The 25,532-nt window shown below is 44.7% G+C and overlaps 1 protein-coding gene across 1 annotated transcript in view; it reads left to right on the forward strand.

Moving 5' to 3' along the window:
• CUL4A (cullin 4A) overlaps nucleotides 1-22,309 on the forward strand; it is an 81,300-nt gene extending 58,991 nt beyond the window's left edge. Inside the window, exons 15-20 of the mRNA XM_037897173.2 lie at nucleotides 84-191; nucleotides 5,846-5,959; nucleotides 7,478-7,583; nucleotides 14,802-14,974; nucleotides 15,819-15,971; nucleotides 20,869-22,309. Coding sequence (XP_037753101.1) covers nucleotides 84-191; nucleotides 5,846-5,959; nucleotides 7,478-7,583; nucleotides 14,802-14,974; nucleotides 15,819-15,971; nucleotides 20,869-20,964 — 750 coding nt within the window. The 3' untranslated portion in view covers nucleotides 20,965-22,309. The remainder of the gene's footprint in view (nucleotides 1-83; nucleotides 192-5,845; nucleotides 5,960-7,477; nucleotides 7,584-14,801; nucleotides 14,975-15,818; nucleotides 15,972-20,868) is intronic.
• Nucleotides 22,310-25,532: the final 3,223 nt, after the last annotated feature.

Consider the following 25,532-nt stretch of genomic DNA (forward strand, 5'->3'; position numbering starts at 1 on the left):
TTACTTTTCTAAGTTTATTTTTAATTTATTGTGTTAGCAGGATTTTTAACAGGTTTGGGTTTTTTAATTTTATTTTATTTTAGTATATGCAGAACCAAAGTGATCCAGGCAATATAGACCTGACGGTAAATATACTTACTATGGGATATTGGCCAACGTACACACCCGTGGAAGTCCACTTAACTCCAGAGGTGAGTCTTGTAAAACTAGAATTTGCAGTCTATCATGGTGGAGGGGTAGGAATCTCAATATTTAGGTTGCCTAACACATCCAATTTTAACTGTTTTCAATTACTTATAACTAGACTAGTACTCCTGAGAGAATTCTGCACAAAAAAATTTAAAAATTCTGCACCAAAAAAAAAAAAAAAATTCTGCACACAGTATTTTAAAATTCTGCAAATTTTGTCAATAAATAAATCTGGAGGCTCCACCATGGCGATGGGGAGCACAGGCCACAGACTGCACGGCTTCCCTTTGCTTCCCTGTCAGAAAGTCATTTTTTTGCAGGGAAGCAAATAATTCTGTGCACATGCAGTGGCGCAGAATTCCCCCAGGAGTAAACTAGAATAGGTCAAAACTTCTCAAATTACAAAGGTGGGTGGGGCAGAGGAAGTGATTGAAAATTCACAAAATGGTTAACCAGCCAGCCTTCAGAACATAAAATATTGTGAAAAAAACATCTTGAAAACAATAAACAGCTCATAGACATGGCTGTTTTACAATATAATCAAGTAATCAGAAGTTAGACAGTGCCAACATTATGGCTGCATATGCAATCATAATTCTGCCACATGGTGCGTTTTGATATAGTCTCTAAGGCCACGTCTACACTACCCGCTGGATCGGCGGGTAGTGATCGATCTATCGGGGATCGATTTATTGCGTCTAGTGTAAATTGATCCCCGATCGCTCTGCTGTTGACTCCGGAACTCCACCATGGCGAGAGGTGGCAATGCAGTTGATGGGGGAGCGGCGGCCTTTGATCCCGTGCCGTGAGGACACGAAGTAAGTGATTCTAAGTTGATCTAAGATAAGTGAACTTCAGCTACACTTTTCTCGTAGCTGAAGTTGCATATCTTAGATCGATTCCCCCTCCACCCCCCCGGTGCATACCAGGCCTAATAGGGTGACCAGATGTCCCGATTTTATCTTATATATGTGCCTGTTACTCCCAACCCTGGTCCTGATTTTTCACACTGGCTATCTGGTCACCTTAGTCTTTAATTCCACAAGACCCTTCCTCTTTCAAAAAAGCAACCGCTTTATTTACTTGAAATGATCCTGAAAACAGATATTCTTCAAGTGATTGCTCATGTGCATTCCAATAGGTGTGTGCGTGCGCTGCATGCACGATCGTCAGAGGGTTTTTGCCCTAGTGGTACCCGTCGGTCGGCTGTGGAGACCCCTGGAGTGGTCCCCCATTGCAGTGTATATAGGTCCCTGCCAACCTGCCGCCTGCTCAGTTCCTTCTTACCGCCAGTGATGGTCATTGGAGCAGCTGTCTCTTGCATTCGCAAGTGCCTGCCTAGTGGTTCCCTTTTCTAAGTTGTACATAGTTGTGAGTTTGTTAGATAGTAGTTTGTAGTTAGTTGGACTTACTTCAGAGGGCTTCCCCCCTGCCCTAGTTTCCCCAGGCATGGGGGCATGCCTCGGTCGCAGGGGTTTAAGGTGTGCGAGAAGTGTGCAAAACCTATGCCCACAGGCGATCCGCACGCTTCCCATCTCAAGTGTTTAGGAGAGGGCCATCAGACAGAGAAGTGCCCAATTTGCAGGAGCTTTAGACCTAGGACAAGGAGAGTGGGACTATAATTTGAAGCTCCTCCTGATGGAGTCGGCCCTCCACCCACAGCTGGCATTGGACGAGACACCGGCATCTTTGGTGTACAGCGCCCCGGCCTCGGTGCGGGATGTCCCAGCACCGAGGAAGGACTCCTCTAAGGAGTACCAGCACTGCTTCCCAACTCATAAGGCCAGTGCCACCAGGCGGCACCGCTCGCAGTCCCCGGTGCCGCATAAGAAAAAGAAAGCGGACAGAGGTCATTCATGGCAGAAAGATCCGTCAAGAAGCCATGAGGGGACTCCAGTGGGGTGCGTCCTCCGGCAGGACACCCATGGGCCTCAAGACCCGGCACCGTTGACTCCGGCCCCAACAGGATGCCCGACGAGTCTGGTGCTGGTGGACTCCCTGACTCGTAAGGATTTGGAGGAAGAGCTCGATCTTTCTGCCATGACGGTGCAGTCCCTGGTACTGCAAGCCCAGGCACCAGCGGTAGCCCCAGCTGCAGCGTCTATCCCTACATCGCATGTGGCTCCGGCACCCTTTGCAGCACCAATGGCAGCACCGCCTCTGGTTCCTCATTGTGGCAAACCTATCATGTTACGGCGCTGCTCACCGTCTCCCCGTGACCCCCCCCCATAGCAACGTTGCTGGCTCGCCACACCCACAGGGCTCCTGAAGATCCCGTATGAGACAGGGACTCTGGCCCTGAACTCCTGAGGCGTGGAAACTCCATGGCTGAATCCACTTGAGCTTCAGTGTTCAGACCCAGTGAGGGAGGTCTTGCTGGGGAGTAGGAAACCCTCCACTCGTGCCACATACCTGGCAGAGTGGAAGTGTTTTTCCATTTGGGCTCTGCAAAGGGGAACCAAACTGCAGCTAGCGCCAGTTCCCCTTATTTTGGACTACCTGTTATACCTTAAGCAGCAGGGATTAGCAATATCATCTCTCCGGGTACACCTTGCTGCCATTTCGGCCTTTCACCTGAGGGCAGCACGTGGGTCAGTTTTCAGTAATTCCATGGGGGGCAGGTTTCTCGAAGGCTTAAACAGACTTTATCCCCAGGTACGATGGCCCATTCTCCAGGTACGATGGCCCATTCCCCAGTGGGACCTCAACCTGGTCCTGTCTGCACTCATAGGGTCTCCTTTCAAGCCCATGGCAACCTGTCCTCTGTCCTACCTTTCCTGGAATGTGGCTTTTCTGGTGGCCATGACATCAGCCAGAAGGGTATCTGAGCTCAGAGTCCTGACTTCCGAGCCCCTCTATATGGTATTTTATAAAGACATGGTGCAGCTACGCCCTTACCCTGCATTTCTGCCAAAGGTAGTCTCCCAGTTTCATGTGAACCAAGACATATTTTTACCTGTGTTCTTCTCTAAGCTGCATGCCAGTAACAGAGAGTGTATGTTCCATTCCCTGGACGTTAAATGTGCCCTAGCATTCTACATGGAGCACACAAAGCCATTCTGTAAGTCACCACAGCTCTTTATAGCAATCACAGAAAGGGTGAGGGGGCTCTTGATCTCATTCCAGCGCGTTACAGGATGTGATCCATAATGAATCAGGACTTGCTATGACCTAGCTAAAATTCCAGCCCCTCCGCTTACGCCGCACTCCACGAGAGCGCAGGCATCGTCCGCAGCATTCCTGGTGCAGGTCCCTATCCAAGACACATGCAAAGCAGCAACACGGTCTTCTATCCACACCTTCACGTCACACTACGCCATTACCCAACAGGTGAGGGACGATGCAGCCTTTGGCAGGGCAGTCTTGCACTCAGCAACCAGGTGAACTCCGACCCCTCCCCCAGGGAAACTGCTTGGACGTCACCTATTGGAATGAACATGAGCAATCACTCGAAGAATAAAAAACGGTTACCTACCTTTCGTAACTGTTGTTCTTCAAGATGTGTTGCTCGTGTCCATTCCAAATCCCGCCCGATTCCCCTCTGTCAGAGTATTCCGGCAAGAAGGAACTGAGCAGGTGGCCAGTCGGAAGGGACCTATATACACCACCGTAAAGGCGCCACTCCAGGGGACTCCACAGCCAACCCGACAGTTCCACTAGGGGAAAAACCTTCCGATGATTGTGCACGCGGCACACGCACACACCTATTGGAATGGACATGAGCAACACATCTCGAAGAACAACAGTTACGAGAGGTAGGTATCCGTTTTATTTATGTTTTGATAATAATTAACATAATTAAGTTGTAATGTCAAATATATACACAAACACCTTTTTTTTTTTTTTTTTTTAACCCCTCACCTTCACTGAAGGGAGGCAGGCTGAGTATTGGGACCCAACAGCGGTTGTAGCTGTGACACTGGATTTACAGGCAGGGGAAACTTTTGCCCTTTCACTCCCCTAGCATCTTCGCTAGAGGAGTGGGCTACTCTGCAAGGGTTCAGCCATAGCAGACAGCTGATGGATATGGGAGGCCTTAAACTCTCCACTGACTGCTCCTAATGGGGGTGGAACAGGATAGTGGGGGAACGGGACATAAAGTGCTGACAACAGCCTTGGCTGCAGTTAGGAGGACGAACCAAAGGCAGGAGTTTCAGAGAGTTCTTTCCCAGGTATCTGGCTGGTGGGTTTTGCCAACATGCTCCGGGTTCAACAGATCATCATATTTGGGACTGAAAAAGAATTTCCCCCAAAGTGAGATTGGCAGAGACCCTGGGAGGTTTTTATCTTACTCTGCAGCATGGGGCCTAGGTCACTTGGTTGGTTTAAACAAGTAAATGGTGGATTCTCTGTAACTGAAGTCCTCAAATTATGATTTAAAGACTTCAAGTAATTCAGCCAGCAGTTATAGGTCTGTTATGGGAAGGGGTAGGTGAGGTTCTGTGGCCTGCAATGTGCAGGAATTCAGACTAGGTCAGGGGTGGGCAAACTTTTTGCCCCAAGGGTCACATCTGGGAATAGAAATTGTATGGTGGGGTGAGGGCTCTGGGGTGGGGCTGAGGAGTTTGGGGTGTAGGAGAATGCGCCGGGCTGGGACCGAGGGGTTCAGCAGGTAGGAGGGAGATCGGGGTGGGGCAGAGGGTTGGGGTATGGGAAGGGATGCAGGTTCCAGCTGGGGGTGTGGGTTCTGGGATGGGGCTGAGGATGAGAGGTTTGGGGTGCAGGAGGGTGCTCCGGGCTGGGATCGAGGGGTTCAGAGTGTGGGAGGGGGATCAGGGTTGGGGCGTGGGGAGAGGCTCAGGGGTGCCGGCTCCGGGCAGCGCTTACCTTCAGCGGCTCCCAGAAGCAGCAGCTATGTCACGGCCCCGGCCAGGCAGCTCTGCACGCCGCCCCGTCCGAAGGTGCGCTGCCCCTGCAGCTCCCATTGACTGCAGTTCCCGGCCAATGGGAGCTGCGGGGGCAGCGCTTGGGGCAGGGGCAGCATGCGGAGTGGAGGCCCCTGGCTGCCCCTACACGTAGGAACCGGAGTGGGGCCATGCCGCTGCTTCCAGGAGCGCTTGGCACAGCCCTCGACCCTGCTCCTTGGCTGGAGCAGTGGAGCGGGGCAAATGCCAGACCATGCTCCCCAACGGGAGCTCGAGGGTCAGTTTAAAACGGCTGGCGGGCCAGATTTGGCCCGCGGGCCATAGTTTGCCCACCACTGGACTAGATGATCACTATGATCCCTTCTGGTCTTCAAGTCTGTGAGGACTTGGCAGCAGAGTGCAAAATGGGAGTGGGGCTTTTCAGAACCTTCTCTCCTCCTCCTCCTCCAACTACATCACATGTGGGGAACAGATGTTGGTAGGCCCAGGATGAAATCACCACTTTGGTATATGTTCTTATTCTTTTAATGGGAATTTGGTTTTATCTTAACTAAAATTTATTTTGTTTCAAGAAAATTATATTATATGAATGTCTGGCATCAATTTTTGCTCTGTTTAAGCTGGAACCAATGTAAATGAGGGCAGATTTGGCCTTTGAACTTTACTTTTGTGTAAACTTTGATTTAAAATATTAAGATGAGCCTAACACACTACTGTGAAAATCAGTCTGTTTGGTTACATTTGGTACAAGATAAGTAACTTTTTTCCCTCTTTTTCTTCTTTGTTTACAGATGGTTAAGCTTCAAGAGGTATTTAAGACCTTTTATCTTGGAAAACACAGTGGTCGAAAGCTTCAATGGCAGACCACTTTAGGGCATGCTGTCTTGAAAGCAGAATTTAAGGAAGTATGTTTGCTTATTTAATGTTTAATCATCTGCTTTTAAATAAAATAACTTATTTGGCATCTCTTTCCTTTTTAAGCAGTACATTAATAAAACAATTTTTTGCAGAGAAGAATCTAACAATATTCTATATTAACTATTTAGAAAAGTGTTTTCTTTGTCATTTATTTAGAATGTGGTATTTTAGTTAAACATGTCAAAACTCCCGTGTGAAACATCTTTCAGCATTGACTGTTGTGGGTCAGTAAGTCTCATTCATTGATGAAAAGAAGCCTGTAGCAGGCAGGAAACTAAAAGAATGGGGTGGACATTTTTTTAAATAGTAGTTTGAAGGAACCTAGTGATTTGAATATTAGCCTAGCTATTACAAAGCCATGCTGAAAAGTATTAGTGGTATAATTTAATGAATGTGGTTAAATTTAAATGCTTGTTGAATTATTAAACAATTGAAATGTTTCTTAACATAGCTTTTGTTCTGTCTGATGAGATATCTTCATCAGTAACGCAACCTCATTGTACCAGAGCACAGATAAAAATTTTACTCTGATGTTAATGATGACTAGTTATAAATACAAAATTTAGAGCCCTGGGATCATGTGAAGTTAAGATGACTGACAAGTTTGTAATAGACTTAAAATGTTGTTTGTGCATGGAGATCCTGAGTTATTAATCTCCTTCCCATTGCCTAATTTTACAAATGCCATACTTCTGTTAAGGCTATTGCTGCAGAATTGCATGAATTAGAGAATTTGTGTTCCATCAAGTTTTATCTGACACTGATATCTTTCATGTTCGTTTGCTTATCTCTATTAAATAACTCATTGGGTGAAATTCTAGCTTCATTTAAGTCAATGAGAGTTTTGCTATTGGCTTGATTGAAGTCAGGATTTCACCTATTGTATGTACCTAGAAGAAAATGCTGTTAAGTGAATACTGGGTATTCAGGTAATCTGTTGGTGTGCTACGCTACCAATATAATGTCCAGGGTTGTTGGGTTTTGGTTGGTTGGGTTGGTTTTTTCTTTTTTTTGTTTTTGTTTTTTTGTAATTTGTCTTGCTATTGTTACATTTCCTTGGCACCACATACTTGGATACATAATCAGGCTGCAGAATCCTTTTAAATACACATTTCTCTTCATCTAGAACAGGGGTTCTCAAACTGGGGGTCAGGACCCCTCGGGGTCACGAGGTTATTACCTGGGGGGTCATGAGCTGTCAGCCTCCACCCTAAACCCTGCTTTGTATCCAGCATTTATAATGGTGTTAAATATATAAAAGTGTTTTTAATTTATTGGGGGGTCACACTCAGAGGCTTGCTATGTGAAAGGGGTCACCAGTACAAAAGTTTGAGAACTACTGATCTAGAAGCTATTTGTTAAATAATCTATAGATTGTACAACTTGTCATCAAAAGTTGTTTTTGAAGTTTTGCACTGTATAGAATACAGTTGATACTCTAAATGTTGTACACAGCTTTAGAAATCATTTATAGTTACTTGTGGGTTTTTTTGTTTCCTTTGTAGGGAAAGAAAGAGTTTCATGTGTCACTCTTCCAGACATTAGTGCTGCTTATGTTTAATGAAGGAGATGAATTTATTTTTGAAGAAATTAAAATGGCTACTGGTGTAGGTATGAAAAATTAGTTCATACATTCATTATTTTCTTTCATTTGAATAGATTCTAAATAGGACTTTGGATGTAAAAGTCTAATTTTAAGTACAGCAGAATGTTGCTAATTTCAGTGACTTGCAATGGCTATTTTTGTGAATCAGCGAGTACGTAAATACCAAAAAGATAAGCCAAATATACTTCTACTACTTTGTGGATAACATTGATACTTCATAAATTTATTAGTAAATGATCTGTAGTATATTTTGTAAAAACTGATGCATTCTTACTAACAAGACCTCACTACAGCTTTTTTTTAGTTCTTTGAGAAGTCGAGAGACTCCATTTTTTTTCTGTGCAGATTATAAAATGTGCAGATTATTAAGGTTCTATCGTAGTTTCAAGTATCATACTTTAAAATGACCTTTTTAGAACAATTGCATTAGTTTTGGTTTGGGGAGGGGGTTTTGAATTAATAATGTCTTTGCTTGATTGTCCATGTATATTCTGCTTCTGGTGCACATGCACCCCATGGGCACAAGATCAAATTTTTTTTTTTAATACCAGTGCCTGTTGAGACTGTGCCTGTGGCCCACATGCCTTCTGGCACTCCACAGCTGAGGGCATAAAGGGCGGAGCAGCTGCAACCCCCTTCCAGTTACTTTTTACTACCCAAGGCAGCAAGATGGAACCTCTACACTGTCCACATCTCTGCACACTGTGCACTTGTTTTCTCTAGTTTTTAGTTAGTGTTCCTTAGTATATTTCTCTTTATAGTTAAGCCCGTTGGCATTTTTTTTTTTAAAGGAGGGAAAAAATGAGAAGACAAGCTCTTCAACTTCCCAGATATTCCCAGTACCAGATCCCCTGGATATGGTGCCGTTGAAATCCCAAGGATTCAAATCCTATCCCTCTTGTGTGGTAGCCATTCCTGTCAATCCTGACACTCCATGTGCTGCTTCTGCCTCTGTGAAGCATATACACAAGATAAAATGCTTGATATGTTTCTCTTTTTCAAAGAGGACACACAAAGAAAGGGAATCCTGCCAAAACTTTTTCTCTTGGAGAGATCTGTAAGGGCATTATCTGAGCCTGAGGAGAAGACAACAGCCAAACTAGACCAGTCTCTGTGAGTGCTCCAGTAAGTCCCAGCTCTACCTTGAACTTCAGGGCTCACTTGTTGACTAGACAGAGCTTCTAACTCAGCCTTAGTTCAATCTTCTGAGGAGAGAGGGAGGAAAGAATACTGGTCTCATTGGAGACACCGATTTCCCTCATCAGCACTGAGTAAGTCCAAACCAGGGGGCAGTTCAAGGCTCAGATTTAATACTGCTGATGTCTCTGCACCATTTTGTCACCAGATAACCTCAGCACTGCTTTTGGAGTCTGTTCCTGACTCTACCAATACTGATCAATTGGCCACAAAACACCCAGCATTGATACACCTGGCACTGGCATCCAAACACCTTGCCTTGGCACTAGAGTGCTCCATACCATAGCACCCACCATGCTACCAGCTGATCTGGAGGACAAGCTCTCAGTCCTGATGAGATTCGCAGTACTGATTGACTTGACAGTAGCCAACCCGCTGGAGTCACCATTGCAGACAACTACTAGGAAGCTCCTAGCCCTGGTGCCATCTGGATCCACCATCTCAATTCCTGCACAGGATACCCTTGGGCCTTGTAGAACTTCTGAGAAAATTGTTCAACTTATGGAGAAGATATGCTCCTTCTCCACATCTGAGCGAAGTGAAGATATGTCACCCACCTACTTGCCATGCTCGCCTCTCTATGGGTATGTCTACACTACCCGCCGGCTCCACAGACAGCGATCGATCCAGCGGGGATTGATTTATCGCATCTAGTCTAGATGCGATAAATCGACCCTCGAGCGCTCTCCCATAGACTCCTGTACTTCGCCGCGAGAGGTGCAGACAGAGTCGATGGGGGAGCAGCAGCAGTCGACTCACCGTAGTGAAGACACCACGATGAGTAGATCTAAATACGTCGACTTCAGCTACAATATTCACGTAGCTGAAGTTGCGTAACTTAGATTAATTTCCCCCCCTCCCACCCCCACCGCACAGTGTAGACCAGGGCTATGATGACCCAAGCTATTCCAACGGAGGACATCCCAGAACCCATTGTGGTATCTTCCTTCTCTCCAGACCCCTAGTTTAAGCAATAATGGTCATGCTGAGCCTGTTTGGGGATGCCACTCAGTAGAAAGACTTCATTGGTTCTCCTGCCTCCAAAGCCAGGTCTGTGTTCCCTCTTAATCCATTTCAGGAAGGTCAGCTGGTCCACTGTACATCTCAACATCAGTACCAGGACTCAGAGCAGGATGATCTACAAGAGACAGATGTCTAGCGTATCTCAACAGTGATATTATCATCTTCGCCTGATGAGTCTGTCCCCCTTACGTCTGGCAGTGCTGAAACAAACTATCTGATCTTCCAGGAGCTTCTCCAGCAAATGTCAGTTACCCTGGAAATTGCAGTAGAGAGAATGCAGGAAAAGTCACACTAACTTCTGCATCCTGTGCTCCTTGGGCTCTGGTAGATTGGCAATGCCAATAAATGAAGGCTTGTTGGAACCAGCAAGAGACCTATGATAGACCCCAACTTCAGTGGAACCCACTTCAAATAAGGCAGATAGGTGCTACCAAGTCCCCTCAAAGTAGTTTGAGTACTTTTATAATGACCATATACCTGGGTCCTTGGTGGTTGCAGCCATCCATGAGAGGTCCAAACAGCAGGGACCACCCAAAATGACACCATGGCATAAGGACCCCAGCAGACACCTAATAGATATGATGGTCATGGTCTCACAAGAAGCCCTCTCCTTGTTAGCTTAGTGGAAGGATCCTCTATATGTGCACAGTAGAGTGCCATTCTTACTGCCTCTATCCACTAAACAGCTGGTGACTAGACGCATCCACTCTTGGATGGGGAGCTCATCTGGACCATTTTAAGATGCAGGGACTATGATCTGTCCCCCACAAGGACTAAATCTCCACATAATATCCTAGGGCTAAGAGCTGTTAGCCAAGTTTGCATGGCATTCCTACCCACCGTATTCTGAGGAACCACAATCCAAGTACTGAAGGACAATACTACAGCAATGTACTACATCGGTAAGCAGGGAGGGGCACACTTATTACCTCTCTGCCAGGAAGCAATCCATCTCTGAGACTGGTGTATCAGCCTCTAAGTAACACTTTTGGCCCTAAATCTTTCATGCTTGCAGAACACCCTAGCAGATCAATTCTGCACACAATACACAAGCGTTCAGTCAAGAACACATTTCTGCAAGACATCTACATCTGCAAATGGGGATGCCCAAGGATAGATCTGTTTGCCATAGACTAGAACAAGCAATGCCAAGTATTTTGCTCTAGAGGAGGATCTGGCCTTCTGCATCCCCTGGATTTTGGGACTCATGTTTACCCACTCATTCCACTGATACAGAGGATCCTGAAAAAGCTCAAACAGGATGATAATGACAACACCAGCATGGCCCAGACAGTTCTGGTAGTCTGAGCTGATGAGCCTGTCAGCACAGCCCCCAATCACACTTATGGTTCAGCCAGATGTAATCATACAAACTGAGGGCCAGATCCTACACCCAAACCCAGCATCGCTGCACCTTGCAGGCTGATGCTGGCTGGCTAACAGCCACAGACAGAATCTGCTCCATGGAAGTCCAGAACGTTCTGGCTTGTAGCAGAAATGATTCCATTCGAGTAACTTATTCAGCTAAATTGAAGAGATTCTTTTTTGGGCAATGCAGAAGCACCTACTCCCACTAGAAAACCCAGTAGCAACTATTACTTGCTGGCCCTAATGCATTTGGGACTCTCAATTACTTCTATGGAAGTCCATCTGATGGCAGTTTCTGCTCATCCTCCAATTGAAGATCTGTCTTCACACCAAACAGTTGCTAGGTTCCTCAAGAGCTTCATGTCTTTCCTCTAGTCCGAGAGACCCTGTCCCTCTGGAACCTCACTGTTGTATTATCAGGGTTAATGAGGCCTCCCCCTGAAACTTTTATTTATTTGCTCTTTATACTACCTGTCTATGAAGACCATCTTCTTAGCGGTTAAAACCTCATCCAGAAAAACAGGACAGATCCAATCCCTCATAGCAAGACCCCTGTATACAGTATTCCATAAGGGCAAAGTGACATTAGGACCTCACCCAAAGTTCTTTCCTAAAGTTGTCTCAGATTTTCACCTGAATCAGGTGATTCACCTGCCAGTTTTCTTTCCCAATCCTTGTGCTAATCTGGGGGAAGTTAAATTTCACGTTAGATGTTGTTGGGACTCTCTCATTTGGACAGAATAAGACCATTCGGGAGCTTGCCTAGACTGTTTCTGGCCTTTGCTGAGGGGATGAAAAGTCAGCCTATATCTATCTAAAGACTATCTAAATGAAACTCAGACTGTCTTGCTCTATGAGTGTGTGTTTGGACCCACCTATGCAGATAGGAACCATTCCACCAGAGCTCCAGCAACCTCTGCTGCTTCTCTAAGAGGCATCCCAATATCTGAGATTTGCAGAGCAGCTACCTGGAATTCTGTCCACACCTTTGCCCAGCACTACTACTTCGTATAGGGCTCTAGGTCTGACGCACACTTTGACAGAGCTGTCTTACAGACATCCTTTCAGTAGACTGTGATCACCCACTTTCAGAATGTGATATCACTGCTTGTGAGTCACCAGAAGTAGACGTATGGACATCACTTGAAGAAGAGTAGAGTGGTTACTTACGCTGTAGTAACTGGTTCTTCAAGGTATGTTATCCACATGTATGCCATGATCCGCATGCCTTATCTGCTAGTTTGCAGCCCTAGATCAGGTGGATTCTATTTTAGTGAAGAGTGGTTGCTGCCACTCCCCCTTTTCATCCTCTTCTATGCAGCACCAGAGAGGCTATGTCTAGACAGCAATGTAAACCTAAGGTTAGTGGGACTCAAGTCAGCTGACGTGTGTCAGAGAACCTTGGGCTTTAACATCTATCCTGCATTTTAACCCTAGATTAAGAATTTTCTGACCCGTGCTTAAACCTAGGGCTTTGAAGTCCACACTGTAGAGCACAAACCCAAGTCAAAGTAACCCTATCCCCAGTAACCCTATACCTAGCGTCCTCAACGCCCATGTCGACACTCTAGTCCTTCAACTGTGTAGCACTGTGGACAAACTCTCTTGCCCACCCTGTTTCCTAACTGCAGTGGTGCTATTAATGGGACTCGGGTGCCCATAAGGAACTGGCTGTCTCAGTAGAACGACTGCAGTTTGAGAAGGCTTGCTAGTCAACTACCAACTAATGTGAGAATTGGGCTCTCCAGCTCTAAGCTGAGTCATATTGGCAGGAAAATGCCCATGTGCATCTATTCTGAGGATAATTAGAACATCAGTCTCTCCAGGACTGTCAAACTATTAAATGAAATGTTGCCATTCTTAATTTTTAAAGTGGGAAGTTCAATGAAGGTGTCTGTCTGTTTTGAAATTTGACATAAAATGAAGGTATCAGAGGAAAACACACACACACCAGTCTGGCTGCTGCCGGCTGCAGAGTGATGAAATGCATGCCCAAGGCTTGGGGTGCAGTGTGCTCCAGCACCGCCTGAGGATCCCCTATCCCTGCTCCTGCTGCACCCTGGGAGGCAGGGATAATGGATCCACAGGAGGCTGCGGGGAAGTTTTGGGGTTGGCTCCCACTTATCACCCTCACAGTGCACACTGCCTGGCCATTCCTGTCCCACAGCCGCAGGTAGGGCAGGGGGGACCCAGGAGCAAGAGCCACTGCGCTGGCTGCCTGCAGCACTGCTCCTCTGCTGCCAGGAACTTTGGGATATATCTGGAGGACATCTAGGACCTAAGTCAAGCTGGGACCACATACCCACAGGAAACCAATAGGGCTCGGACCGTAGGTCCCAGAGGCTTGGACCCTCCAGCCTGGCAGGTCCTGGAACCTTGGGTCTGAGCCCTAGATTAGCACAATTGCAGTATAGACACAAGGGGTGTTTGGCTTGAGCCTGGGTTCAGACCTGGGCTTAAATTGCTGTATAAACATACCCGCAGTTTACAGGGCACCGTTGTGGCCTCAACTGCTATTCAAAAACAATCCAATTTTCTGTGCTTGGTATGCATGCACACCAGAAGTGGAATGTGGACAATACATCTTGAAGAACCACAGTTAATGGAGAGTAACCATTCTTTATAGTGCTTCAGATATAGTGCTTCAAAAATATAAAGCATATAGGTGATTGTTTAATTATTGCAATCTAATATTTTTGTAAATTTAATATCTTTATAAATTGTCCGTCCACTCCCTTACATCAAAAGAAGGAATAAAAAGGGTTTTCTTAATGGTGGTGTTGCAGGAATGTGAAAGTTAAACTATTCTCTAACTAAAAGGGCTAATTTTAAACCTAATGATGTTATCATTTTACTCAACTCTTCCAATGCACTTCAGCTCTAGCTCGCAAAATCTTTGCTATTTCAGTTCACAGGTCTACACACAGTGCTATCCTAACACATTTTATTATGGTTTTTATATTGCAGGTAATGGTATTCAAGAGACTAGGCAGAGAACAACAAAATGCATATTCACTTAGAAATTTTCAGGGCTTTAACAAAAGTCTTCACGAAGTTTAATGTTTAGTGTATTCATGTTTGTTTTGCCTAACACCAAAGTTGCTTTTGACTTTGCGTTTTACATATTAAGATTTATTACGTCATTCCTTGGTTTCTAGTTCTTCCGTATCGTATTGTTTTTAGTGCATAAATGTTTTCTTGGTAGCATGAACAGTTGTTTTTTCTGTTAGCATAATATTCATGTTAGAACATACTCATATCACAGTACCCACTGATGAAGCACAGGGTAACACAATTTACCCCCTTTTTTTCTTTTTTTAAATCTTTAAGTCTCCTAGTACATTCTTGTCTGATCTTTGGTTTTTTTGGATTGTAAACTCCTTGAGGCTGGGGCCACGTCTTTGTTCATGTCTTGTACAATGTTGAAATACTGTTAGTTCTTAGGTATAAGTAAGATCTGCAGGACTGGGCCTTTAAAGTTGTGAATTACATTGCATAATTAGGAATGAGTTAGAAGAAATTATTAGCAATATACTTCAGAAAAGGAGGAATGTTTTAACTTGTATTTATAAATTAACAATTTAATATTTCAAAGTTACAGTCAGCTTTTTATTGTATTTTTAACCTGTTTACAGAGGACAGTGAATTGCGAAGAACCTTGCAGAGTTTGGCCTGTGGGAAAGCACGGGTATTGATTAAAAATCCAAAAGGCAAGGATGTAGAAGATGGAGACAAATTCATCTTTAATGGTGACTTCAAGCATAAATTGTTTAGAATAAAGATCAACCAAATACAGATGAAAGAAACAGTATGTATTAAAATACTCTTACTCTTTGCATTTATTTTGATTAAACTGATATTGTGCCTTGCTTACCTATATGTCCTGGCTGAGTTGACACAGTCTCTGCATTTCCAGCAATATTTTTCTCATCCTGGGAGGGGAGAAATATTTCTAGTCTCATTGGTAGTCCGTTGTGTCCTAAATTGGTATGATCTCACATTCCTTTCAATACATCTTAACTGTTTGGACAATGTTGTTGAAGTATTGACATTACATTGATTGAACAGAACAAAAGTAATGCTGTTAACACATCAACTGTTTTTATCTGGAGATAAGAGAGTTATTGAAATAATTATCATCCCCTCTGTTGCTGTGAATGTCTCTGGGAATGGATCCCAATTCCTGGGGTCAGCATGATTGACGTGTTTAATTAGCATGTCCAGTCGTTTTCCTTGTCTTTAGCATACAGAACTCCTTGAAGCGTACAGTCCTGGAATTATTCTCTATTTCAGAAGGCCCATATACATTAAGGTTTAGTAGAAACCTCATCTGTATTGATGTATTTCTTAATTAAATAAATACTGTTGTTTTTTTAATTGTAGTTTGGTTTATCAAGTTTACTTTTTATAAGAACTATGTGAATTTGCTTTGCATATGCTTCATTTGTATCCTTAGTTTTCTTTAACAGCATCAGAACATCCGAGAGCCCAGGTTTTAGGTGTGCGTGCTTGTCTGTCAGAAAGAGAAGAATAAATGAATATTGTGTCCTTCCACATATTAATTGTATATTTCCCTAAAGCTTAACCAAACATTCAGAGACAGAAAAATTGGCAATGAAAGAGTGCTTGATGCATGTTGTCTTGTCCTTTAGGTTGAAGAACAGGTTAGCACAACTGAAAGAGTGTTTCAAGATAGACAATATCAGATAGATGCTGCTATTGTACGAATAATGAAGATGAGAAAGACACTCTGCCATAACCTTCTTGTTTCTGAATTGTATAATCAGCTGAAATTTCCAGTAAAGGTAAGTGAACTCAATTTCCTTTCAATCCATACTAGAATTTTTTTTAAATGTCTGGTTCGAGTGTTCACTCATGTCCATTCCATATTAGGTGTGTGTGCTCGCCACATGCACTGGTACCGGCAGTTTTTCCCTCAGTGGTATCCGTAGGGGAACGGCTCTGGCGCCCCCTGGAGTGGTGCATACATGCTACGGTATAAGGGGTGCTGCCGGCTCCCCCATCTCCAGTTCCTTCTTGCCACCAGTGACAGTGCTGGAACATCTGCTGCTTCGGCTATCATTTTGTTTCGTTCAGTGTTTCTTCCGAACGTTTCCTGTAAAATAGTTGTAAAATAGTTAATAGTTCCTTTAGTGCTAATTCTAGCCTGGTCCCCAGGCTTTAAGCCCTGCGATCATTGTAAGTGGCCTATGCCTATCAGCGACCCGCACGCTAATTGTTTGAGGTGTCTAGGCAAAGGGGACACAAGCGACAAGTGTCGCATCTGTAAATCCTTCAAACCCAAACAAAAAAGGACAGAGACACATCCGTCTGAGGGCGCTCCTGATGGAGTCAGACCTGGAGTCGCTCCTGCTGGAGTCCCTGACCCCAGCACCCAGGTCCAACTTGGCCTCAGGCACTACAGCGTCCGTGCAGAGCACCCCGCCAGCACCATCTTTGAGCCAGCACCGATCCCACCTCCCCGGCTCCGGTCAAGAAGCCAAAGAGAACCACAAGGGGAAGATCCCCCATTTCCCGTAAGGGAAAGGACAGGTCCAGAGGAGAACAAAGACCCGTGGCGGGTGGCTTGATGCCTCCATCAGGGAGTCGGGCCCCAGCTCAAGTTCAGTGGTCCAGCCCATTGGGCACTATGCCTGCCACCTGAGACAGTGACGAGGGCCTCCGTCATCTAGATGTCCCGTCGACACCAGAGACCCTGCAGGCAGTGTAGGAGATCCTGTCGTTACTGGTGCTGCCCACACCGGCTTCGGCGGTAGCCCAGTCCAAGGGTAAACCTGCCTGGGGACTTTACCGTGTGTCTGCATCTCAGTGACACCGCTCCCCATCATGGAGTCCCACCAGCGCTCACCTGCTCTGAGCTGTCATGTCTCGGAGGCAGGCTCAACGAAGTCCTTTTTGGTCTCCAGACCCTGGGCACTGACAGCGGGATTCGAGATGCGGCTCGCTGGTAACATGGTGCAGGCCTACCAAGGCATGTGCCCCCTGGCAAGAGCATAGAGACCAGCCTTTCATGTCCCCAAGGCCTCGGCACCGGTCATGCGAACCATCGTTTGGACGCGGCCACCGGTCACCAACCTGCCAATGCCAGTTGCTGACACATGGATCCCTGCGGTCGGGGAGATCCTCCCAGTGACCGGCCCTCTTCAGCTCCCGGTCCCGTTCCAGGTCCTGGTACCTATCGAGCAGCGTGAGGTGTAGATCACCCGTTGACCAACGCAGAGTGTCAGCGGTCCCCAAGTTCCCATGCGAGGGACTCTTCTCGATCAGTCAGGTCAGTGTCGAGGTGTAGCAGCCGGCACCGCATGGAGAAGGAATGCTCGTCCACTCAATCATGGTCACCTGCCAGTGACCACTCTGCGTCCGGCTGCAGAACTAAGCAGGAGTCCTTGACGGCGGGACAAGCACTGGCGGTACCGTCCACATCATCAGCACTGCAACTGACCCCTTGGGCCCAAAGCCAGTGGCATCCTGGTACCCCTGGAACCTGTGGGGGTTTCCCCAGCCATCGCAGACAGTCCGCTCGGTGGTGGGAGCCTCAGATAGGCCATCGGCCTCAGCATCCCACTCTCCACCAGAGGTGTAGGCCGCAGAAGGCAGAACCCACCAGGCCCATGAGCAGACAGGGGAACAGCCTGCTGGACCACCAGGGGACGTTGTAACGCCCTCGGCACCAGTGTCGTCTTTATTGTTGCTGGACGAAGCCATCATGGATCCCCTTTACCCGGTTTCTCAAGATGATGCTAAGGCTCATCAGGAACTACTGAAGAGGATCACCTCCAACCTGGGGCTCCAGGTGGAGGAGCTAGAGGAGCTATTGGACTCCCTATTTGATGTCCTCTGCTACACAGCACCTACTCCACAGCATCTGCCCCTACACGAAGGGGTATCAAAAATTAATGCCCTATGGCAAACCCCCTCCTCCCTGCCCCCCATTTCGAAAAGGACTGAATGTAAGTACTTCATGCCAGCTAAAGGCCACAAGTATCTCTACACCCACCCGGCCCCAAACTCTCTTGTAGTTGAGGCAGTTGATCAAAGGGAGAGGCAGGGGCAACCCAAACCTACGCCCAAAAATAAAGAATCCAAGAGACGGGATCTGTTTGGGCGAAAGATTTATTCATCTTCCAGCCTTCAGTTGAGAGTGGCCTACCACCAAGCCCTCCTTGACCGCTACGATTACAACATATGGCAAGCCATGGCCCAGTTCGAGGTTTTGCTTCCCGAAGGGTCCAGGAAGGAATTCCTGGCGATCCTTGAGGAGGGCACCACAGTGGCCAGGGCAGCTCTCCAGGCAGCTTCAAATGTGGCTGACTCTGCGGCTTGTACTGTGGCCTTGGCCATCTCCATGCAGTGGGCATCCTGGCTGCTCCTCTTGGGTCTGTCAACAGAGGCTCAGCAGTCAATGCAGGACCTTCCCTTCGACAGCCAGGCCTGTTTGCAGAAAAGACATCTTAAGGTCATGCAGCTTACTGACTCCCGCACTATCCTGAAAACTCTAGGGCTGTACATTCCCGGTCCAGTCTGTAAGCAGTTGAAACCACAGCCAGCTCATGGCCAAGGGAGCCAACCCTGGCAGGAGCCACCCCACAAAAAGAGCAGGGGCTACAAATGCCGCTCAAGCCACCCACCCGCTCCCTCCACCCAATCAGGCTCGACCCGCAATAAGCAGGGGAGCAAGCAGGCGTTTTCAGGGTGCACTCAGACCTACCAGACTATACCCCAGATTTATCTATCCCGCCTTTTTCCAACTGCCTTTCTTTTTTCCTCCTGGCATGGACCACCATAACCTCAGACCGTTGGGTCCTCAGTACAGTGGCGCAGGGTTATATCCTACAGTTTCTGTCTACCCCCCACCCCGCTTCACCATCCCTCTTCAGGGACCCCCTCTCACGAGAGTCTCCTTGCACAGAAGGTAGAAGGATTGATGCAGCTGGGTGCGGTGGAATAGGTTCCCCGTGAGTACTGGAACAAGGGGGTCTATTCCCAGTACTACTTAATCCCAAAAGCCAAGGGTGATCTACGGCCCATCCTGGACCTACGAGACCTCAACAAATACCTAAAGAAGTTGAGGTTCTGCATGGTCTCCATCATCCCCTCCCTGGATCCAGGAGACTGGTATGCCACCCTCAACTTGAAGTACTTTCATATAGCGTTCTTCCAAGGACACAGGCGCTTCCTATGCTTCATGATGAGATCGGACCACTACCAGTTTGTGGTCCTCCCTTTCAGCTTCGCGACAGCACCAAGGGTGTTTATCAAGTGCACGTCAGTGGTAGCAGCTTACCTCAGGCATCAGGGTATCCATATCTACCCGTACTTTGACGACTGGCTGATCAAAGGTCAATCCAGGTCCCAAGTCAAAAGGGATGTTGGCCACATGCAGATCCTGGGCCTACTGGTAAATGACAAAAGTCGACGTTAGATCCAGTGCAGAGGATAGAGTTCATCTGAGCAGTGCTCGACTCCACCTGCACCAGAGCGTTGCTGCTGCAGGAGAGGTTCCAAGCGTTGGTGGACCTCTGCATGGTAGTCTCCATGTTACCCCCCCAGCCATGGCCAGGGTTTGTCTGCCCTTGCTGGGACACATGGCAGCATGTACGTATGTCGTCTGCCATGCCAGGCTCTGGATGTGACCCTTACAGCAGTGGCTCGTGACGGTCTATTCCCAGTCCAGAGATCACCTGGAAAAGGGCCTTCCAGGGTCCTCGCAGAGGGTTTCCAACTGGATCACCTCCTGCATCTGGACCTGTTATGAACTGGCACAGGTTCCGCTGCCGCTGATTGTGAGTGCCCACTCAACCAGAGTTCAGGCGTCTACGGCAGCCTTCCTGGCACACATTCCTATTCAGAACGTTTGCAGAGCCGCGACGGGGTCTTCAGTTCACACGTTCACGGCGCACTACGCCATCACTCAGCAGGCCAGAGATGACGCTGTGTTCGGCAGAGCTGTGTTGCAATCTACGCGTTGGTGAACTCCTTCCTGCCTCCATTGGCACTGCTTGGGAGTCACCTAATATGGAATGTACATGAGCAAGCACTCGAAGAAGAAAATAATGTTACCTTTTCCGTAACTGGTGTTCTTTAAGATGTGTTGCTCATGTCCATTCCACAACCCGTCCTCCTTCCCCACTGTCAGAGTTTCTAGCAAGAAGGAACTGAGGGTGGGAGGAGTTGGCAGCGCCCCTTATAGCGCATGTGTGTGCCGCTCCAGGGGGCACCAGAGCCAGTCCCCTACAGATACCACTGAGGGAAAACCTTCCCGCAAGCACACACACCTAATATGGCATGGACATGAGCAACGCATCTCAAAGAACACCAGTTACGGGAAAGGTAACTGTCTTTTTTATTAATTTTTTTTTTCTATTCTTTTCTATCCTTCTAAAAGATGAAAAAATAAGTAGTGTAGGATTTAATGGTTGAATCAAAATCAAAGATTCAAATGTTAAAATGTTTTCTTTAACAATGAGGGGGGAAGTCAGCAGGTTTTACCAGGAGTTTATATATTTTTATATTTAGAAATGCATTTTTAATTTGATGTATTTTGTTATACAATTTCTAGAGCCAATTTTTAAAATAAAGATTACTGTCCTCATTTTACTATAGTGGGATTGAAAATAAAAAATTCTTTTCATATTTCATTTATATTACTAAACAGAATACCAATTTGATCTTTTCTTATAGCCTGGAGACTTGAAAAAAAGGATTGAATCTCTCATAGATAGAGACTACATGGAGAGAGACAAAGACAACCCCAATCAATACCACTACGTTGCATAACGGAGAGAACTTTTTTTTTCTAAAAAACACCAGAATAATGTATTCAGGACATTGAATACCTATGCTATTTCCAGACTTTACTTTTAGCAGATCTCAAGTTGATGTATACTATTCAACCAGCTGCATGCACTGGTGTGGATGAGAAGCAAAGGAAAGGTCTCTTGGATCATCCTTGTCAAGACTCCTTAGTGATTTTTAAATGGCACATCTTTTATTTTTTAGTTCTTCCATTTGTTCTTTTGAGTTCTTCAAGATATGTTTGTTCTCCTTTGTTTAAAATTAACTTTTTGAAGTTGGAAGGGAAGGTAAAAAAAAATATTCTATTTTTCTGTGACAGAGATGCAAGTCTGGCTTATTTATGTATGTGTTCATGACAGCACATCCATAAAGACCCTTAATGCTGCATTCTTTAGCTACAAAAATCACTCGGGTATCTTTTAAAACCCCTTTTAATTGATTAACCCTTTATGTACCAACACTCAGTGAATTTTTGAAATTATGCACCTTGATACTGTTTTCATGTTTGTTCAATTTTCTTTCAAAATAGTTCTAAACTTCAGTCTGGTTTGGATAAATCAGGTTTTGAAGTGAAATCTTCAAAGTGCCAAGAGGACAACTGTGTTAAAATGTCTGTAGTGAGCTGTCTGATTACTTAGCTAAGGTATTCATTTGTGGAATTTTTTGCTCTAAGGCAAGTGATTTGCATTACTGTTTATGTAAAACTTCAGTAAAATTTAGTTTTGCCTTTAGAGCCAAATATAAGATAATTACTGTACAGTGTACTCAACACAGGAAGAGAAGATTTCAAAGGCTTTACAGTTTTGATGTGAAGTAAGAGATTTTTGTCTTGAGAGACTAAGGATTTTGTGAGTTCCCTGTTACATATTGTATATATGTAAGTTGATTTGAATTAAAGAATGAAGAACATGTAGATCTGTTAGATAATTGTAACTATAAGGAAGATACTTTTTTGTGGTAATATTTACAAGCCTCTGTTTTATTTTACAGGATTTGCATAATGGTGTTTCATTCTGATTAAAAGCTACCAAAGGAGTTTTGATCATGGTCTAATGAGAATTTAACTAAGCAATATTTTCTTGAAAAAAAAACTTACTAAATTTATATAATATGATTTTTTGTGCATAAATTATAAGTCCACGACCCTTTCTTAAGTATCCATTGCTAAAAGCTGACATCTTGTGGGTTTCTATATTAAAGTCCTCATTCTGCCATCTGGTCTCACTAATTGTATTGCATTCTTTGAATTATTTTTATTCCCTTTCCTCTGTGTTAGAAACCAAACTCCCTATCATATGTTTAGTACAATAAAAGTATTTAAAAGCTATTTAATATTGTAATTTAATGTAGACTTATATTTTAACTTGCTTTAATATTTAAATCTTTAGTTAATTCAAATAAAATCTCATTGATATATATTAAATATTAATTTCTTAGCCACCATGTGAATTTGACACTTTATCTCAATCTGTCATTGAATATTAATTAACAGACCCTAACTTTTAACTAATTTATTTATCCCCTATTCACATCACAATCTGCCAAAGTCAGTTTGCTAAAACATACTGCTGTTTTTGGTGATTTAAAATAAAAAGCTTTATGTAATAAACACACAAGTGTAATGGGGCAGAGGTTTCATCAGACTAAAGACTTGTGAGTGATGGGCAGTAATCCAGTAACCTATGCTATTTGAACAATGCTCTCTACCTCAGGGGTTCTTAACCTTTTTCTTTCTGAGCCCCCTCTGCCCCCAACATGCTATAAAAATTCCACCGCCCACCTTGTCACAACAACTGTTTTTCTTCATATAAAAGCCAGGGCTGGCAGTGGGGGTAACAAGCAGGGCAACTGCCCATGGCCCCAAGCCACAGGGAGCCCCCCGTAAAGCTACATTGCTCAGACTTTGGCATCCGCCCTGGGTGTCAGGGCTCAGGGACCCAGGCTTCAGCCCCATGCAGTGGGGCTTTGGCTTTCTGCCCTGGGACCTAGCAAGTCTAATGCTGGCCCTGCTTGGTGGACCCCCTGAAACCTCCTTGTGGCCCCCCCAGGGGGCCCCGGACTCCTGATTGAGAACCACTGCTCTACCTTACCTTTCCTGCCCTCCACCCAAAAAATAAACTCTTAACTTTCTGACTAGTGTTTGATTAAAAACAAATTGTTAAAAAAAATTGATGCTATTACGATAAGATATATTTTCATCAACAAGTGAAATGGCTCTCCCTGTGGAAGCAAGGTAATTGACAGACAAGAATTCTGAGCTATGTAATTAAAAAATAAACATACCTAGAGAGTGGCATTTGTTAGCCAAATTACTCTCACTCGTATAGCAATAAGATTTTTTAGAATCTTTTTTTGTTAGAATTTTTGCAGCCCAAACAAATGAGTAAGCATTTTAAAACTAATACATTTGCATCCAAGTCACTAGTGACTGGACGTTTAGTGGCTTATGTGAAATGAGTTGATCTTAGTACAGTTCCTTGTGTTTACATCACAATGAGGACTTTTGTTGCAGTGACCGAGACTGAAGGTTGTGCAGTCTCTGTGCCACTATAATAAAAATGGCATATGGTAATATTGTACAATAATACTGTAATTGTCTGATTATGGTACCAGATATACACATCTCTAGTATTAGAGGCCAAACATTCTTTATTCACCCCTGATATGGCAGTAGTATATCATGTAAATTAAAGCCAACCTATTATCTAAATTGTCCCTGAATTAGCACAAACAGTAATTGCCACTCAAGCCCCAATTCCTCTGCCGCTGATTCATATTCAGACACTACTGAAAGTGTTCCTTAGATGCTTGTTTAAAAAATTGGTGAATTCTGTGGTACAGATGTGGGGACCCGCATGAAAGATCCCCATAGCTTATATTTTACCAGCTTAGGTTAAAAACTTCCCCAAGGCACAAATTCTTTTCTTTGTCCTTGGATGGTATTGCTGCCACCACCAAGCGATTCACACAAAAATTCAGGAAGGGTTACCTGGAGTCCCTATTCCCCCAAAATATCCCCCCAAGCCCCTTCACCCCCTTTCCTGGGGACGCTTGAAAACAATATACTAACCAATTGGTTACAATGTGAGCACAGACCAAACCCTTTGGTTTTTAGGACACTGAAAATCAAGCAGGTTCTTAAAAGAATAATTTTATTTATTAAAAAAAAAAAAAGAATCATACCTGCAAAATCAGGATGGAAGGTAACTTTACAGTTATATAAATAAAAAGACTTAAAACACAGAGGATTCCCCTCTGACTCTGCTTCCCAGTTACAAAACAGGAATGAAACTACCTCTTAGCATAAGGTGCCTCTTGAGGACTGCAACAGTTAAATACCATATCTGGGCTCTGGGTTTTTTTGGAGAGGGAGAGTTTTGCAGGGTTTGGTTTTGTGGGGTGGTTGTGCCTTTTTTTTTGTGGGGAGGGGAGGAAAAAGAGGTGTAACTATTTTTTCGTGTACTAGGAAGAGGTTATGTTGAAGCATGCTGCCTGTAGCCTATCTTAATAGGCCTCAAGTTAGACTACAGAAAAGTAGCTCAGGACATAAAGGTTTCTCTCCCAGGATTGATTAACTTAGTGGGGGCACCCATGATGAGGAGAGTAACCAAGTGATTTACCTTCCTGATGAAGAGCTGACCCTCCTTCATTCTCTGCACCATGAAACTTACTAGAAACAGAATTTCAGGGGTAAGACAAATAGTCCTAAAGCATGAGAGAGAGGATATCCTTTAACCAAGCTGAGCAAGCGAAATAATCATATTACAATGTCCTGTGCTCCATATCTTCTTTTCCACTACAGCATCTAACCATCTTTATGACAACACAATTTTATGGTCTAAAAGGTATAGCCAATTAATTGATTATACTTGCCATTAGAGATTAAGAATATTCAAGAGACTACATAACCAAGCTCAGCCAAATTTATTATCTAAAGACAAAACACACTATGGTACATGAAAAAGTTAATACATCACCAATCCTGCCCAGGAACTGAAGTCTCGCAGTGTGTTCAGTTCATCTTGTACAGAGAAAGTGCTTCCTAAGTGCCCCCTTAAACTGGCCATCTTTTATAGCATAGCTGTTTACAAGTAACAGAGTACTTAAAAGTTTAACAAGCCAGCTTTGTCTTTGGTGCCTCCTTGTACTTTCCCATCTTTCGTTTGAATATTAAATACCAAATGTTAAGGGGCATGAAGATACTCCCTAATACAAAGCATTCATACATCTTTCATTATTTCCTTGTACTACATTCTACCTTTGTTTCATAATGCTCGTACATCTAGTTTTTGACAGTTTTTGTATTTGCTTAAGCCAAGTGCTGAGCTATACGTCTCCCAGGGCATCATGGAATATATGCCGAAGCATAAATGAGCAAAAATAAGTAGTGTACAACTTAGCATAATTACCCAGCACACACACATGTATATGGTATTTATATAATAAATAGCTATTCATGTGGTGTATGTAAACATAACCTAAATGCACTGGCTAACACTACCTTGCTGCTTTTTTGCACTGGGTTAGCCAAAGAAGTCTTAATAGAATTT

The sequence above is a fragment of the Chelonia mydas genome, chromosome 1 (assembly GCF_015237465.2).
Source record: "Chelonia mydas isolate rCheMyd1 chromosome 1, rCheMyd1.pri.v2, whole genome shotgun sequence".
NCBI classification, from domain to species: Eukaryota; Metazoa; Chordata; order Testudines; family Cheloniidae; genus Chelonia; species Chelonia mydas.